Source organism: Colletes gigas, unplaced genomic scaffold (genome assembly GCF_013123115.1).
Source record: "Colletes gigas isolate AHSC1104 unplaced genomic scaffold, ASM1312311v1 Colletes_gigas_Sc00004, whole genome shotgun sequence".
NCBI classification, from domain to species: Eukaryota; Metazoa; Arthropoda; class Insecta; order Hymenoptera; family Colletidae; genus Colletes; species Colletes gigas.
This window is the reverse complement of record NW_025106633.1, coordinates 8488587-8507110: the sequence shown is the minus strand read 5'-3', so window position 1 is coordinate 8507110 and position 18524 is coordinate 8488587. Positions and strand designations below refer to the sequence as shown.

Here is an 18524-nt window from a genome sequence, read left to right as displayed (position 1 = left end):
TGGTAGAATATGCAATGGCGGCGCATCCGCTTGCGAGCCGTTCAAAGTTGAATCGCAAAATTCACTACCACGAACGTTGGCAATGTAATGCAACAAAAAGAACACACTGACTTTAAAAGGTTAAGAGCAGAAAGCTGTAGCCTCGAAAGCTGAAGGTCAGAAAGCCTTAAAATACCTCCTACGCTTTCCTGTCGTTGATGATCTAGCGACAGGAATTGCTCTGAAGAAAACATAACGCTTTACCGACCGGTAACGGTTGACTTTATCGACCGATCGATACCGGTCGGTAAAGTGTAAAAGTTTGGTGAAAATTGAGTCAAACGCGTTGCATCTTACTTTCGCCTCGCGAGCAGATCGATTACTCCCCGTGGAAAACATTCCAACTTTGGAAGTCAATCAACGAACTATTCGAAACCCGAGGTCGAACGAATCGCACGAGCCCCGCGTAGATAGTTTTCGCGTTAAATCGTGGCTCGAACATGCCGATATCGTCAGGGCGCGATAGGAGGCTAACCAGACTCTATTACCGGTTAAATTAAGTCGGTAGACGGCCGCTGATTCGAGAACTCCGGGCCCCCCCGCTGCTCCTACGAATTGTTCCCAGTTTGCTACTTGAAACGGTCGCAGGGATCCCGTGTACCTGGCCAAGTTTCCTTTGTTTCCCGTCGAATCGCACAAATAGAGTATTATGCAATTACCTGCGGAGTCGGGGGCCGCGAAATCGCATCCGACATGCTCACCAACTCCCTATGCAACGAGGATTAAAACTTTCGCGCTGTCGCGTTCTTAAAACGCCGTATTATTTCTGTCGGATGGGAAGATTTCGAGAAGATTTCGAGTGCATCTCGCCGGCCAGAAACTGGCGAAGCAACGAAACTCGAAAGATGCTTCTTCCGTGGCACACGTGCGCGCGTCGCCGTCTAATTTCGAATTCTCGAGGCGCGCGGGAGATGACGCGATCCACCGACGTGTAACTTTGCACGGCCACCTTCGAGAAACGCGACCCGGTCGCGTCGTTACGACTCCGTCCCGGAAGTAATAACACTCCGAAACTCGTGTTCCCGCAAACACGGGCTGATTCCACCCGGAAAACGTGCACCAGCCACCGAAACACACGATCGTTCCGACCGGGGCCGGATAACTCGCGCGAACGAACGACGAGCGCCGTTTGCGAAAAGAGAAATGGAGCATATATGAATGGCACGGAGGTCGAAGAACATCAGAGAATATGTACTGGTTACGAAAAGTATTGCTATTCTCTCGAAATACCTTTTCTAAACTGTACTACAGTAATGATTCGTAAATTGAACATTTCTATCCTTCCCAACTAGGAGCATCCTCGTATAATTTCGCCTCCACTGTACTAAGAGCTAACTTTAATGAGCATACTTTGAAACAATATATTGCTTAAAAGTATTTCGAAGCAAACACAGGTACCAATAACGATAGCCGATTTTTTCGTCAAAGATAATTTGTAATTACATATTCGCGTTATCATCTGCACGGAACATAAACACGAACGAACTGCGTACGCATTAGCAACAATATTATCGCATAAAGCGTTGCGGGCAATTCCAAACGCAGCGGAAATGCATCGAACGAAGGTATCGCGTGTCGCGCGTGTGTTTATTACAAATTTCCGGAGGGGCCGCGGAGCGTTTGAATACAGGGCGCAAAACAGGTGAACATTTCACCCGCAAAATCACGTTCGCGCAAATACGACGCAGCCTCGAGAATCACTCCGGGAAACGGTGTTCACGATGCATATACATGTGTACGTATATATAAATCGTGCGCGACCGTGGTGCAAGTGCATTCCACTTGGACGAGCCTGGGAGAGAATTTCGGTGTCCGCCGTACGGGGCTTTGCAAACACGGGCACCGAATCTACCTGCAGTTAAAGGAGATCCACGGGATCCAAAACCGGCGATCGTAAGGACTTTACGGGGTCATTCGAGTGTTAAAACCTAAAGTGCTGAGAGGTGCATTCGACGATGCAAGAGCGACCCGCCAAGTCGCTTTCACCAAGGCATGCGACCCGAAGCCCCTTTTCAAGAAACAGCAAAGACGCAATGAAACTGCAATTTGCGGGCAAGAGAACCCTCGAGAATCGACAAACTCAAAGACTGGCTGGGAGTAATTAAGAAGAACGCTTCTTGAATCGCACACAGCGAAGCGTAAGAGTTGAAAGAAAAGGAAAGGAAGAGATATGGACGGTCGAGGACTTGAGAGAAAGTTGTCGAGCCGTGTCCCTCTGGCGGCGAGCGCGCCAAGTCTTCCCAGAGAGTTGAAAAGCGAGAACGCTACGAATCCGAAGGGAATCGAATATCGTTCGTGATATCTGTATTTACGGTGCGAACAATGGAATTTACAAAATGGCCCCCGGCGGGCGTTTCGTCGGTCGACGGTGCCTAAAAAGCAACAACAACGGTAGAAGGTTGTTTCGGGAGGTCAATTCGGTGCCGCGGACCGCCGACCCAAAAACTGATCGTTGAAATTTATGCGAGTTGTTCTAGTTGGGGTGGATAAATACATGGGGGCACCCCCTTCGTTCGCAGCCAGTGGCCTCGAGCCACCTGCACGATCCATTGGTTTTGCGCACGAGTTTCCGTTACGCGCCGGTGTATACTCTCGCGTAGATTAGGTTTCGTGCGACACGGCCCGCTAATGAACGAGGAGGTGTCGTTTGCACGGAAACTGGACGGGGAGAAAATTTTCAAATTTGTGTTTACGCCCCGAGGCGAAACCAACCCCTTCGCCCTTCGCCCTTCATCCTCGACGTTCCTCCCCGATACCCTCGCCAACGTTCGCCGCCGCTACGTGCAAATGAACGCGTAAATACACCGGTCGTAAATACGCGCGAGATTTATTCTCTGACGCTTTCCACCCTTCGATTTTTCTACCCCTTTCGCCCCCCTGCCTCCTCCATACGCGAATCGACTGTTTTCGTTCCGACTGCAAACACAATAGCTGCATTTTATTTACATTCGTATCGTTCTCTCTTCCATGACTTCGCGCAACTCTAAAAATTTATATTCTGCGTTTATACTAATATTAATAACGGGTAGCGAAAGATTGTAATTTCCACTGTGAACTGCAACTTTTTTACACATTACGAGCAGCTCGTATTTACCTTCCTCACCTTGCTGGTCGGTAATGAGTTCTGTGTTACCGGCAGAAGGCCGATATATAGACTACCGGTCGGTAAAGTCGGTTGATCGTTTACATCGGCAACGATCAGTACCGTGCTAAAAGATAGTTGTATAAATAAATTCTAAGTGAGAAATCGAAGGTTTCCGTTACAAGAAGCCGACACAATATCCAGGGCGGTGGTTTTTGCGGGTGTCTCGCGAGAGGGACGAAGAATCGCGAACGAAAGAAAAAGAAAGACGCAAAAACGTGCGGCGATGCGTGGGGGAAAACGTAGAAAACGCGGAGGGAAAACCGTAGGACGGGTTCCGATATCGCTGAACCGGCGCAACGCGCGCCCTGGATAATTCTCTCGGTCACGTATAGCTAGGAATGTTTTCGTTGGTAATATCAACCCTCCGTGCCAACCAGCCACAACTTTCATTCACGGCTCCCTTCGTGGCCAGGCTTTTTCTCCGGCCGAACGTTCGCGACCCCCGGAGGAACGGGAAAGAAAAGTAACGCGAGAAGATTCCGGGCTTGTAACGAGAAAGCGTATCCGATTTCCTAAATCCTCGCTTCCCCGTGTCCGAAGAGCGACAGGATCGTTTATGATTCGAACGATGTTGCAACGCTTTATTAGATCCTCTTGCGAATTTAATTAGGCGTGCGAGATACGGGGTGCAAGTCGAATCGCGATTCAATTCGCGTACGGGCGAGCACATTGACCCAAATAAAAAGTCCGTATTCGCTCCGCGCGAACCTACACGGCCATCATTGCCGATTAATTGGACGGCCGTCATCCACCGAACGATGTTAATTAGAGATTATTACTAATCGAGAGAAAAAAGAAACGAGATTCGGTTCGACGCGAGTGTAGTCGCCTTTATCTCGCGATCGCCGGATGCTTTTGGGCAAACTTTTTGCCCCGTGCTCCCGTCTCGTTCAATACGAACCCGTACTTCTGCCGCAGACCCTGATAATCGATTGGAAACCGTAATTGGAAGCTGCCACCGTACGTGAAACAATTAATTAGACCTTAATTAGCACTCGGCCCAGTTTCAAAGTCCCGACGGCGAGTAGGTTCCAGAGAAAGCTGGGACTTCGTCATCGTATTACCCTCGAAAACTCGCTGGAAGAGATAAAGGGACGGGTTCCGTACGTCCTATTTAATCCCTTCGCCCGTCGCTGACGAGACCTTATCGCCGCGTAATTATCTTCGCGCCTTGTAAAATACGATACGGCTAATTTTACCCGATAAAGTTAATTACTCTTCGTACACTGAGAATCCATCCGGACGTTAAATTATTCCCTGCGAAAAGACGTTCCCAACGTTGGCTCGCTTATGCGAAAGAATGGTACTATTATTCGTATCTATTGCTGGTCTGTAACGATGGCAGGGACTCGGTCGATAAGATAGAGAAGAACTATTATTTCGCTAACGATCCACAACCCACGAGAGAGAGAGACCCTCGTCGAGAGTTCAAAATTTCCTTCTGTGCGGATAGCGGGCCGCCGAACGGAACCAGACTCCTGCCCTTCTGTCTGCTTGTAGGGCGAAAAAAAGGCACCCGGGCACCGGATCAAAGACACGCGCGGAAACGTCGCCTGTAATTCGGTTGAATCGATCGCCACGAGCCGATGAATTGCGACTACGAACCGATACCTCGTCGCGAAGCGCATCCCTCGGGATCCTTCGTGCGAGAACTAATCACGGAGTGGAAACCCAAGCGGGTGGGAGAGACACGACCTCCCGGGGTTGCAGTTAGATCGTCGCTTTTGAAAATTTCGCTCGACGAGCCGCGCAACAGGATCGAATTTTACGCGTCGATACTCGATATAAAAGTATTTCTAACAGTTACTCCGTATATTTCTGTACACTGTAATTGGGCGAGCCTTTTTCTTATGGAATTTTTTCATTTAACTTTTATCGAATGTTGTTTATTTTACATTGTGCGTTATTTCTCATAAGACATAAGAAACACAATTTTTTTTTTAACATTAAACTGTTTGTAATTTATTTATTTAGTACACGAGATATACTCATTTGAGTACACATATAAGTAGTATGCAAATAAAGTATCAATAATATAACGTTTTTCCCCCCGGAGCGGTCACCAATCCCCGTATTGCATGCGGCCGAATGATGCTGCACTTTGGTGATCAGACGAGAATTGACGAGTCTAACGTGCCCACGATCGTCGACACGTAAAACAAGTCTTTTTTTCAATTTATAGTGAATTACCAGTAACTGTACATGTTGTAACACATTATAAATCGCCGGATTTTTGATGCACAGTGTGTAAGAACCTGTTTATATGGCTCCTGCATTTCACAAGCAATCAAGGAAAACACGTTGTATGGAATGTGTTATCATTCTATTGAGTATAGTATTAGGAAAAGTATCAAGGGAACTGGTGGAGAATTGTGGGACCCGATGAACTTCTGTTTCACGATTATTCGGTTCCCCGGCGGTTATTATCCGACGGCATTACCGGATAATTTAGGTGCGCTTTGTTCGCGCGAGAATGCACCAAGTTCAGCGCTGAGCTCACCTTGACGCGGCCGGCTATTGGGCTCCGGTGTTCCGTCGATACAAATTTCGAAAGTGATGATGAAGCAACGTTACGGGAAAGTTCAGGCAGTTTGGAACGACTGCTTCCTCGGCGTTTCGTAGCCCGGGCTGCAAGCCGTGCATCCAGGAACGGTGGAAATTTATCAGAAACTACGTACGATACCGAAAAGAGACTCTCCCGCGAAAAGATTTTACTCGAAACGATGAACCATACAATCCGATCGATAGAACGATGGAAATGAATTCCCGTTGCTATCGAAACGTTTCTTAGCAGAGTCCGCCCTGTGTGTTTCAGCTACGAGAATACACGTTAACCGAGACGTATCACGAAGACGACGTCGAGGTGGAGTTCGTCAGTAACGACAATCTACTAGCAAACAGTCCGACCCCTCGGGGAATCGATCCGAACAGGGACCTGAACGAGGCCATCGCCGAGGAACGAAAGGAAATGGACACTCAAAGATACAGGTACGCTTGTCCCCTTTATTCTCATCGAGTTTCTCGTCCGTCTCGTCGTCCGTGCGCGGTCGAATCAGAACACTCCGAGCTAAGTTTTAAATTTCGCGGAACAGCGTCCGGCTACAGGTGGCGGAGATAAAAATTGTCGAAACTTCGATGCCGCTCGGGGACCGGAAATTGACGCGCTCGCGTCGCGATACCGACGCGAGAGAATCCCGGAGAAATAAATCGATTCGAGAGCGAGAAGACCTAATCGTCCTGTCTTGTCGGGGCGACCTCGTTCGATTCGCCTCGGGACAATGGCAGAAATGAAATTCGAAAAATGGGTCGCGAGCCGGAAACGTTCGCTAACGGAGCCTCGACCGGACACAGGAAGACACGTTGAATGAACACTTGGCATAAAGGACATCCAGGTCCGACAGGCTGAGACCGCGACAATGTCCAGACGTATCGCGAAAAGAGTTCCGGAAATGGGACGTCATTGGGAGTCGGGGCTGAAAAGAGTCTTTCGCGGATCTTAGGGAAAGAGTATCTCGTAGGTCTATCCGTTGTTTGCCTCTCCCTTTCGCGACCAGTCTCCTCGCCAGGCCTGTTGGCATCGTTACGAAATCCTTTCTCCGCTCCCCCGCGCGCCCCTTTCTCGCCCTATTTCTCTTTTTAACATTTTACGATCGAGCATGCCGTTTCATAAAAGAACCGCCCCCCGCCCACTCGACGACGAGACCTTTGTGCGACGAGAAACGCACCAGGAATCGCTGTTTTTCCGTATTCTCGCCATTCTTGCACCCTGACGTTTTCAAACCCACCCTCGAAGCACTCGTTTCTCGAATCCTCGAACCAGCGTGTGCTGTTTGAAATCTTTTTCGAGCTAGCGAAAAGTCGTATTCTCTATCGAAACAAATTTTGTTAATTTCCTCTCGCGACCATCCGCTGCTGGTAATTTTCTATTTTTTTTTTTTTCTTTTTTTCCATGTATTATTTATCCGTCGTAAACCGAATCCCATGAAAATGCAATAACCGCGTCCGCGAATCGAATACGTTTCCTCCGCGCGATTCCCCTGGGTCAGCGTATATACATTTGACATCCGATGCCCCGGATAACGATATTACTTTCCGCGAACTTGCCGATTCTCAGCGGCAATTTCTGCGATACGCCCCGGACAAAGTAGAGTGTCCTTATCGTTGTAATATCCGGCTGAGGCCAAGCTGTTCGTGTCCATCGCCTCGCGATCGACTCGAAACGAACGAGAACGCCTCGGACTTCTCCCTTACTTCATACTTTCGTCTTCGTCCGCGTCGCCTCGACCTTTTTCGGGGACAGCAATTTTTTATTTAATCAAGTACGGTGCTCGGTGCAGACGATTCAGGTAGCGGCGGAGTATCGAATCATCGAAATACACGATTAATAACAGCCCTCGACGTGATTTCATTTGAATTCGAGACGAAATCGACGCATCAAACACATATTTAATACGTTTGATATCTCCACTATAAAAAGGACAACGAATTTATTATACGTTTCATTTTTTAAACTTTCGCGTTAAATCACGCGACGTATATTAATCTCCGTTCTATCGTGTCCTTTCGATCTACGCTCAGAAAATGTTGCGCTAGTTTAATAAAAAATCGCTCCCAAGTAAAAATTACAGGGAAATCCCGTGCCTCGGTTACGGTTCGCGTTCGAATCGATAAGTCGGAGAATCGCGTCGAGGGAGCCTTCTCAAAAATAAGCTCTCCTTTGCCGATCGATCGATCGAACGAATGTTTTTTGTCCCGGGAACGGGAAATTGTTTCACGAAACACCGTGATGCCTGACGCTGGCACAGCAACGACAAGCGTAAAATACATTGCTCCGGGCCGTGAAACTTTTAACCAAATTGGAACACCGTCGAACGGCGAATTTATTTTTTATTTTACAGCTTATACGGAATACTTTTTCACGTCGCGGAACGGTGTCTCGAAAGCGCCCGCCGCGCCTCGATCAAACGCACGCCGTTTTTCCGCCGTCGATTTTCTAACCATCAATCTCGCGAGAAACAGTCATAAATCGATGCATTTTCAAATAAAGGACGATCATTGAAATTGGAACGAAATCGTCCCTCTTCTCCAACGGAAGACACAAAAAATTTCCGCGTATAAAAATATTAAAGTTGCACGTATTATTGAAACGCAACGAAAATGACGAGAATGAGACGGAATTCAAATGTTTCTTTGCGAGAATAGGCAACTGTGAATTCTCCGAAATTATATTACATGTTTTTCTGTGTGAAATGGATATCAACGACAAGTTCCACGGAGGTTGTCGCGTTTTCCAACGACTGAATGAACCACGTGACTCGCGCTGATAGATATAATAACCTATTGAAGAGGGGACTTTAGAAACGTTTCCGCGAATGACGACTACCGGAACAATGTTGCTCCACGGTAAAAAGAAGTCTGTTATTGGACAATGAGGCTACATCGAACAATACATCGCGCGGTGTCCTAGGCGCCTATTCACAAAAGTGGACCACTTTTTCCTCTAAATAGAATGACGAGAAAAGGGAACTCTGTCCGCGTACTGGCTCGAGAGACTTCGTTCTTGTTAGCACTCGACGTTAACTCGACCGACAGTGTCAAACCGCGGTGTCTTCGATTTTGCCAACGATAAACTGACGTACGCTTCGGGGAGGGCAAAAACGACCCGGTTATGATGCTGGTTGGAATCGACGTATGGTTGGAAGGTCTCCAACTCCGGATGCACGAAACCGATCGGATTTTGCAGCTATTCGGACGCATTTAGGGGCTCAGCTCTGAAGTTACATCTCGATTTTTCAACGAATTTCAATTCGACATTTTTCAGTCAAATGTATACCAAATTATATATATGATATTTTTAAGGGGGTAAGTCTAGAAAAAGTAAGCCGTTAATGTAGAATGACATGTTTTGTACGAAGCTTCTTCTTCGATTTTTATGTTAAATGTTCGTGGAGCATGTGCACACTTGGCATAAATAAAACTACTTTTTGATCAAGAAGTTTGAGACAGATTGACATTTTTTATAAACTCAAACGCAACGAAGACTAGTCTATAACATAGTCAAGTGTGCGTGTGCGTGTTCCATAAATAATTAACATCGATTTATTCGAAAAGAAAGTTCTACATTTTCGACTTATTTTTTCGATTAACGGTTCCGTGCACCGAGAATCTTTCGACGATCCAACGAAACTCTCGTCTCTTTGTTAGCGATGGAAAAGGAGTTTTCGCGGGATTCTTGTTGTCGAAATACCGATTGAAAATATCGGACGAAAGCAGCCGCGGGGCATCGCGAAACGACGCGGTGTTTATTTAGAAGGAGAAACGTTACGTGCACGGTAGGACGAGGGTGAATTTTTCAGAGGGAAGTTCGCGGGTACCCTTAAGGAACGTGTTCAGCGCGTGTCGCCGACTGTTTCTGCATTTTTCACGGACCGTCGCGGACCCGGAAGCGGTCGGCGACCCGGAATTTACGTCAGCTGTCGGACGCGAATTTATGTTCCACGGGGTCATTTGCATTTTAAAATAGTCGGCGCGGTAATGAGCAATCTGAATTGCAAATCCGATATAATAACCGTATTTTCGTAAATATATTTTCAATTACGCGCTCGCGAAAGTGACGTTTCGCTTAATTGATCTTCGTTTATGCGGCAAACGCGAGGCCGCGGTCGAATCGCGATCGACACGGACACGATCTCCACCGAATTAATTTCGTTAGTTGATCCTTATTTTTTATTTTTTTTTGCGAGAACCACGCTCCGTTCCGGCGTTCTCGAATCTTGCTTTGCTCCGCTTTGCCTTTGCTTCGCGGTGAAAACAAACGACAGCGGACGAAGCATTCGGCCCACGGCTATTTTCATGAATTTAAACGTCCCCCGAACGATCTTCCGCGTCAAAGGAATCGACCGCGTCGACATTACTCCGGTTTCCGGCGAGCCATTAACGGGCACAACGATGGAAAACAAATTGAATTCCGGTTTCCTTTGCGACCCTCGTCCGGATCCCGTGCAAATCCACCGTCTACATAAATAATATTTTCCTCTCGTTAAAGTCAATTTCGAAATTATGTTTTTAAAAAGAAAAAAGAAACCAACACCAGCACCGATTTAACGTAACAACGAGCAATCTGTCCTTTTTCTTTTCACGATGCTGCGCCGTTCGAAACGTGTCAAGAGTGAAATTACCAAGTCAAGGGGCAGACAAAAGCAATTGGCTTTTGGGCAATACGTTAACAATGGACTCCCGTGAAAATACGAAGCGTTCTACTCTTCATTCGGTGGCAGCGTTTTCGTCCGAGGGAAAAAATAATTAAATTCCAAGGGGCGGAAACGTGCTTTATTCCGCTGTTTTGCGTCAAGTTTAAAGCTCCGCGCGGGCGGAGCGCGACGGAGGAGAGGGCCGCGGATAAAAAGAAAGTGAAAAATAGTTCGGCCGGATCCGCGTAAATGTAAATAACCGTGCGGGGTAAATAAACGACGCCCACAATTTTTAATATTAACGAGACCATTAATAATAAGGGACGACGTAAATGAGCTCTACGAAGGAAAGTTCGCGCGCGGTTTCTCCCGTTGCTGTTCGCCCCGCGCGCGGGACGCACGGATGCCGTCTGAAAAATTCATTTCCACGTTCGTCGACCGAGAAAATCGCGTCTCGATCGATCCCCGAGACGTTCGGCTACAAAAATACGCGTCTCTCCGACCGTTCCCGAGATCGAACAAAAAATTCGCTCAAAAATAACGATGAATATCCATCCTATCCGGACGCAAATTCAATTTCTAACATAGTGCAATTAAAAACATCAACCCAATCCGCTGGAACAAGTTTTTATACACTTTAAATTTATGCTCGAGCCTTGTATAAAGTAAACAGTTTGTTTGAATCGACTGCAGTAAAATTCATTTCTGACCGCAGTTTATATTTTCGGCAAAGAATTTTTTTCTCGAACGTGCGTAGGATTTCGGTGGTATGTGTATTCGCAAAACCTGATTGTAATTGACCCCCGCAGCCAAAAGTAATTTTTTTTTTACATTTCAGCAGCTAACCCCTGTCGATTTGTTTTTGAAATTCGTTTCTGATTTTTAATAAATTTGATTGATGTTGTACAGAAATGTTGTCTAATACTTTTGTGTGGATATCCATGAGCTCTACTTCCAGTCTAAATTTCAATGAAATCCATAAACTATTGTAGGAGTTATGGACGTAAGGAGTTATGGATCAGTAAGGAATTTTTTTCTCGAAAGTGCGTAGCAATTCAGGGGTATGTCTATTCACCGAAAATGATTGAAATCGAGCCCCGCAAACGAAAATAATTTTTTTAGAACGATTTGAAATTTTTCAATTTTGCTGAAAAATTTGTCCACCTACTCGAATTTTTTTCTCGAAAGTGAGTAGGATTTTGAAGGTATACCTATTAACCGAAAATGATGGTAATTGACCCCTGCAATCGAAAATAATTTTTCCAGAATGATTTGAAACTTTTTAATTTCGCCAAAAAATTTCACACCTACCCGAATTTTTTTCTCGAAAGTGGTTAGGAATTCGGGGTTATGTCTATTCACCAAAAATGATTGTAATGAACCCCCGCAACTAAAAATAATTTTTTTAGAACGATTTGAAATTTTTTTTTTTCGTCGAAGATTTAGGCAGCTACCCCCTGTCGATTTTTCTTAAAAATCGTTTTTCATTTTTAGTAATTTTATTTGACGCCCTACAGGAAAGTTGTCTAATACTTTTTCGTAGGTACCCATAAACTCTACTCCAGAAAAAAATTTTAATGAGACATACTTACTATTGTGGGAGTTATGGCCGTTTGAAAATTGGACCATTTTTATGGGGTTTTTCTCATTTTGCGGGATTAAGGATCAACTTTTCGAGTATTTTTGCGATTTCTACATATTCTCCATCAAAGTACGCGTAGTTTGCTTTTTGAAACATTAAAATCCCCCAATCCGTTCAGAAGTTATGGCATTTTAAAGATTCGCATGAAATTTCAGGGGTGCATTTCTGGCCTCACATTAGATTTTCGGTAAGGAATTTTTTTCTCGAAAGTGCGTAGGATTTCGGGGGTATGCGTAATGACCAAAAATGATTGTAATTGACCCCCGCAACCGAAAATAATTTTTCCAGAATGATTTGAAATTTTTTAATTTCGCCGAAAAATTTCACACCTTCCCGAATTTTTTTCTCGAAAGTGGTTAGGATTTCGGGGATATGTCTATTCACCAAAAATGATTGTAATGGACCCCTGTAACTAAAAATAATTTTTTCGAACCGATTTGAAATTTTTTAATTTCGCCGAAAAATTTCACGCCTACTCGAATTTTGTACTCGAAAGCGGTTAGGATTTCGGGGATATGTCTATTCACCAAAAATGATTGTAATGTATCCCTGTAACTAAAAATAATTTTTTCGAAACGATTTGAAATTTTTTAATTTCGCCGAAAAATGTCACACCTACTCGAATTTTTTATTCGAATGTGGTTAGGATTTCGGGGATATGTCTGTTCACCAAAAATGATTGTAATGGACCCCTGTAACTAAAAATAATTTTTTCGAAACGATTTGAAATTTTTGAATTTTGCCGCAAGTAATTCGCGGCGTCTGCTTCGCGTCGATAAAGTTCTCGATAATTTTGTGCGCGCGAGGCTCGTGTTCCTCGACCGGGAATCCGATCCGACGCCGAAAACCAGCATCGTCCAATACCGGGGAACACGAGAAGATCGAACATTCCACGAGCCGAGCAGAGGACAGAGGACTGCACCGACGCAAGAACGAATAAGTTTCGATAACGAAACGCGAATCGGTCTTCCTTCTTTCCCCTTTATTTCCTTTCGTTTCTACCTCGTAACCCAACGTGCTCGTTTCTCTTCCCTTCGTTTTCTCTGGTCCCGTACGCGCGTAGACATGGCAACCGTAAATCAACTCCCGAAATTGTTTTCGAGTGTAGAACATCCCCGGATTTGCGCAGACTCAATATCCAGAAATTCGAGCGTCTCGCCATGGGTGCAGCAGCGTTTCAACGAGAAATCAAACGGAAAGACAAATTTTTCTACCTTTGAATCGCTGACTGTATAATGTTATTTCGTTATAAATATTTAGTTTCTGGTCTGAACGGCCGTGTACAGTTGCTCGTATTTGTGAAAGCAACACAGCGTAATGAACAACATTTGGTTAAAATTAAATCGAAAGAATTCACGAGTTTCTTTTCATTTATTGCGAATCGCTGTTATAGCGTGCGAGTACGAACGAGTGGAACTGTATCTCTTCGAAACACTGCGTCGACGAGCGAAATAATAGCACGTCGTACGTCGGCGGCTTCGATAATTTTCCACCCCGTCGCCCCGGAAAAATCACCGAGCACGGAATAGACGATCGTATCGAACGTTGCCTGATGTATGCTAAAGCGTTCCTGAGCGTCGAGGACATTTGAATCGATTCCACGAGCAAAAGTGGAAAAAGAAATTTCCATGAAGCTAGATCCGCGGAACGATTTCTTCGTTATATTATCGTCCATCTTCGATGGAAACACGCGAGATTGCGCCTCGACGACGGGATATATTAAACTGCTTAGAATCGAGTTTAAGAGACCAACCGAAACCTTCGTTCTCCGAACTTTCCGGACAGTCTTCTGCTGAAACTGGTAATCGTATCTTGACGCGATCGATCTCTGTCGCAGGTACTGGACGACCAGCGGAAACGGCCAGTTGGTGACGGACATTCCGCGGGACAATAAAGCAGCCATCATGGACAGCATCACGTCGTCGTACGCGCTGCAAAGGCCACGACTCACCGCAACGCCCGTGCCGAAATTCTCTAAATACAACGGGAAGACAGGATGGCCGTATTATCAGAAGTACAAGCAGACGGCCGAGGCGCAGAAGGCACAAATCTTCGAGGACATTCAGAGGAAGATCGCGAACGCGACCAACGGGAACAGTCTCGGCCATTCCTGGAATTCTACCGACATCACCACCCAGCGCCAACACAGGCTCAGGATGAAGCACCATAGACTTACGTCCAAAGGGAAACGCCTGAGAACGCGTAAGTATACGTTTGTTCTCAAAAACTTGTACTTCGTTTCTTTCTTACAACTTTATCGACCGATAAACAAATTATCGACCGCTGCCTGACTTATCGACTTCTGGGTGTTCCAAGAGTTATCGACCGCTGTCCGATTAATCGGCTTTTGATCCGCGTATGTTTCTTTTGCTCTCTGGACGTTTTTTTACCGGTCGTGGCCCCCGAGAGACATTCCTGTCGAGTCGAGATTTCGAACGTTCGTCGGAGTTCGATTAAGATTCGCCGTCTAAATCCGAGTCTCGCGTTAAACCGAGGTCGACGGACCGAGTAAGAATTGTGCACGATTGTTTCAGGTCCTCCGAGGGACTGCAAGGTCGGGGAATGGGGTCCTTGGAGTGCCTGCAGTCGTAGCTGCGGGGTTGGGGAGACCCAGAGGACGCGGAAGATAACGATAAAGCCCCGCCGCGGAGGATCATCGTGTCCGCCGTTGAAGGAGACCAAGTGGTGCGGCAGCGCGAGCCCCTGCTCCGACAGCAAATCCATCGTGGACAGCTACCAATGGTAGTCGTCGTCGTGGTTGTCATCGGTAAAGCGATCCCGAGAACATGATCCACCGAGCGGGGACGATTCACCCTGACCGTTCGAAGGGCTGAGATTCGAAAGACCCAGGGTGGGTCTCGCGCGTCAATACAAAATAAAGGAGTAAAAAACTAGGCGAATGCGGTGGATCGTCATTAGTGATCCGCTAGAACGCGTCAATAACGTTATCGTAGTCGTAGCACCGAGGATTTCACGCGTCGGGACGGTCGTTCGGCGATCGGGACGTCGGGAGTCGTGCCTCGAAAGTTGCCTCGACATTTCGATGATTCTTTTGGAGGCGTCGTGGCATCGAACGAATCCAAATTTATTCGCAGAAATTGCTCGAGAGGCTCGCGGTATGGTCGACGGAGAAAAGAGGGTATCGCGAAAGAAAATATTTTTAATATTCTTGGTAAATACGGATGGTGTGTTTCATCACGAATCAATCTAACGAGAGTAGGTTCCGATACTTGCATCAGTTTTAACTAAACCTTGGCCTACGAGTCGCGAGAAAAGGGCGCTTCGTTTCGACGACTTTCGAGGACGAGGACTACCCTTAACGTACAGCCGAACGAACGCAGAGAATTCGAACGTTCCCGATTGTATCTTGTCGATCTGATCGAGCTTATTTCCCCGGCTTAAACTCTCCCCGGTTACCTCTCGAGTATGTTCGAAAAAATTCCGCGAAAAATCCAACCGCGTCTCCGTCGAAGAAACGCGCGATAACTCTGCCCACGGAGCATCGATTCGTTGAAGCCCCGGTCGCTGAACCCGCGGCGAATTATTTCGAAAGAATTCCAGTCGGTCCGCGAATTATCCTACCGAGATGAAACGAATCCCCGAACCGGATACTCCCGAAACTCGAACGGGCAGCGTCCCAGTTCCCACCGAGGGCGGATATATCCGACGAATTCGTTCGTTCGCGAGAACGGCGATAAAACGAGCAGGCGGTAGGGGGCGGCAAAGAAAGTACAGAGTTTTCTGAAGGCACGAAAAATCGACGGCAATTCCCCGAGGCTGAAGCGTTGAACGCAATTAGCCCATTGGACTCGCACGAGGGAACACCGCCTCTCGCGTGTATGCCGGACGAATTCAGAACACGATCGATGGAAAAGTTTCACGAGGAATTCAACGGCTGGCTTGCGCGTAGATCGACACAGCCTTCGAGGGACTTTTGCTCGTGTCTCGGGATATCGTTCGCGCGTATTCGAAACTTCCAGACGACCGCCATTTTGCTTAGATCGGTTGATCCGCGCAACAACTTCATTCCTAGCCATTTTTTCATTTCGAGAGAAAATAATTTTGTTTCGTTCAAATAGGAAAAATTCACACGGCTACAAGATTCACGAGGGTCAAGTTCTTTTAAATGAATGTCCTATATGGACATTTATAGTTGCAAGGTTTAAAATATAACAAAGTATCAAGATTTCTGAAGACTTTCAAGATGTTGAACCGTTTAAAATCCTAGATCGGATTGATTTTATACGATCGGTAACGGGGGAAGCAGCGTGCTGGCCAAAAAGTGTCCGGGTATTGATTGGAACTTACAAATCTCGAGGTACAAGGCGTACAAAAATCGCAACCGGGGATGAAAATGACGCGGCGGGAAACGCGGGACAATGAAATGATGAGAATCTATTTCCGTGGTTCGCGTCCCTTTATCGATATGCCTACGATTCTTGGTACCCCGGTTCTATTAACCCTTTAACCGCGTGCACTCGTCTCTCGAGTAGAGTTTGCGCTTTCGTTCGAGTGTTATTGCCGGAGGATTATCGACGTGGGTCTCTTTGGAATTTTCTCGTTAAAAGCGTATTCAAGACGGGACCCGGTGAATAGAACGCGTTGAATTGGTTTATCCGGGGTTAGTAAGAACACCGAATGCTTCCGTTTCAACGAAATTACGCGATCAAAGGGTGAAAACTGTGCTGGAAAACGTTGAATTAATTCGATTATGCGGGGCCCGGTCGTCGCCTCGGCTCGAATTCGCGTAAACGGCGAAAGTTCCCGCGAGACGATATCGGGACGCGTGGTGGGCGATTTCGCGACGAGATCCGCGAAAGGAGAAGAGAAAACCGTTTAAGGAGAAGAACGTTCGAAACATATTTCCTCCGCCAAGTGCTACGACGTGCCCATGCTCGCGGCGTGATAGGGAAATTTTTACAAAAGATATCATCAGGTACGTCTTAGGTGAGTGTATTATATCTTAGGCGTAAATTTAACGATAATAATTAACAACTAACGTTTTAATCGTAACACGTTAATTTAAATAGGCTCGTACCGTTGCGCCCCGCGAGGGGCTGTTCGCGGCGGCTTGTCCTTCTCGCCCTCGTGTTCTATGTTCGTTCACGATAATGTTTCTTTCGTAGCTGACGAAGAATCGATGAAATTAAAAAACGTGTAAGCAATAATTTTGAAAAAATTGATGGAAATCAATCGGCGCGAGAGCTGGGACCTGGAGAAATTAATTTCGATGAAAGCTAATCCAGATAAAGCAGTTATCCCGAAACAAATAAAAGGAGAGTTTCGCAGGGGGGGGGGGCCTGAACGGGGTAAATGCTCGTGATTTCGCTTAATCCGCAAAACGATGAAATTTCTCGGGAGACAGGACCGGGGGGGTCCGACGGACGACGAAAGAAGAGACACTTTCATTTCTACCGGGAGGAAGGACCAAGCCGTCGCAGTTTTAGCAGCATTAAGGATGAACGTTTTATAAACTAAACGCCCGAGGGGACGCTTTCGCGACGAAAGTTTCGACGACACGGAGAGAGAAAAGGAGTAGTAGCTGGACTTTGCCTAAGAAATAAAAGCGCGAGATAACAAGGAGGGAGACGTTACCAAAGAAACACTCGTGTAAATGTATATCTTTTTCCCCCCCTTTTTCATTCCCTGACCTTCTCTTTCTCGTTCCTGTTTCCGTTACTTCTGGTTCGCCGGTGCACGCTTCTTCCTCTGTTTCTCTCTTCTCCCTCGCGCGCGAATGGTTCGCGAGAACGTATGACAAATCAATGACAGACGAAAGGAACGAAGGAGGACGATTCTGTACAAGTCACTGTGCATTCTAGCCTCTAAGGACCTAGCCGATAGGACCTAGCCGTTAAGCAAGAACATGTAGCAATGTATAACACATAAGTTTATATTACATAATAAAATCTGTCGATAAAAATCCGTTCGAACCGATATTTTTCACTTGTGACGTATGAATGGTGTTCGTGTAATAATAAAGTAGCCGTTATTTCAGGATCTACTCGTGTACCATTTCGTGTCCCAGCATCTCCTTATTCTAAACTACACTCACGGTCTTATCAATCTCTTGATGTCAACTTTCATAGTCAACACATTTTTACATTCACGAGGTATACATAAAACAAATCTATTCTACGTGCGAATTTAAACAAAATTAAATTTAAAGTTTGGAAAAATAATTTGAAATTAAATCGTTCTTCGAGGGGTTGATAAAGCCTACTTTTCAGCCACTAAAAACAGAAAAGAGACGCTTTATATAAAAATTAAACTTTGAACGGATGATCGATCGCTTGGGAAAAAAAAAAATGAACGGAGCAGCTCGTCGAGAGTAGTGCTTTTTTCATTAACGATCCGATCTCTTTTCGCGGGATCCAGCCGACAATATTAATAATCGTCCCAGCGGAGCAATTCCAACCGGAGGGTAGCCAGGCAGCGTTGGTTGTTATCACGCAACATTACCCGAAAATAAAGGACGGCGTGTTTGCCGAAGGAGAGAAGGCGAATA

At 46.0% G+C, this 18524-nt stretch overlaps 1 protein-coding gene across 1 annotated transcript in view; it reads left to right on the top strand.

The window, feature by feature from the left end:
* Positions 1 to 17869, top strand: part of LOC122405275 — a 142407-nt gene extending 124538 nt beyond the window's left edge. The window contains exons 5-7 of the mRNA XM_043409897.1: positions 6000 to 6172; positions 13854 to 14218; positions 14551 to 17869. Coding sequence (XP_043265832.1) covers positions 6000 to 6172; positions 13854 to 14218; positions 14551 to 14762 — 750 coding nt within the window. The 3' untranslated portion in view covers positions 14763 to 17869. The remainder of the gene's footprint in view (positions 1 to 5999; positions 6173 to 13853; positions 14219 to 14550) is intronic.
* Positions 17870 to 18524: the final 655 nt, after the last annotated feature.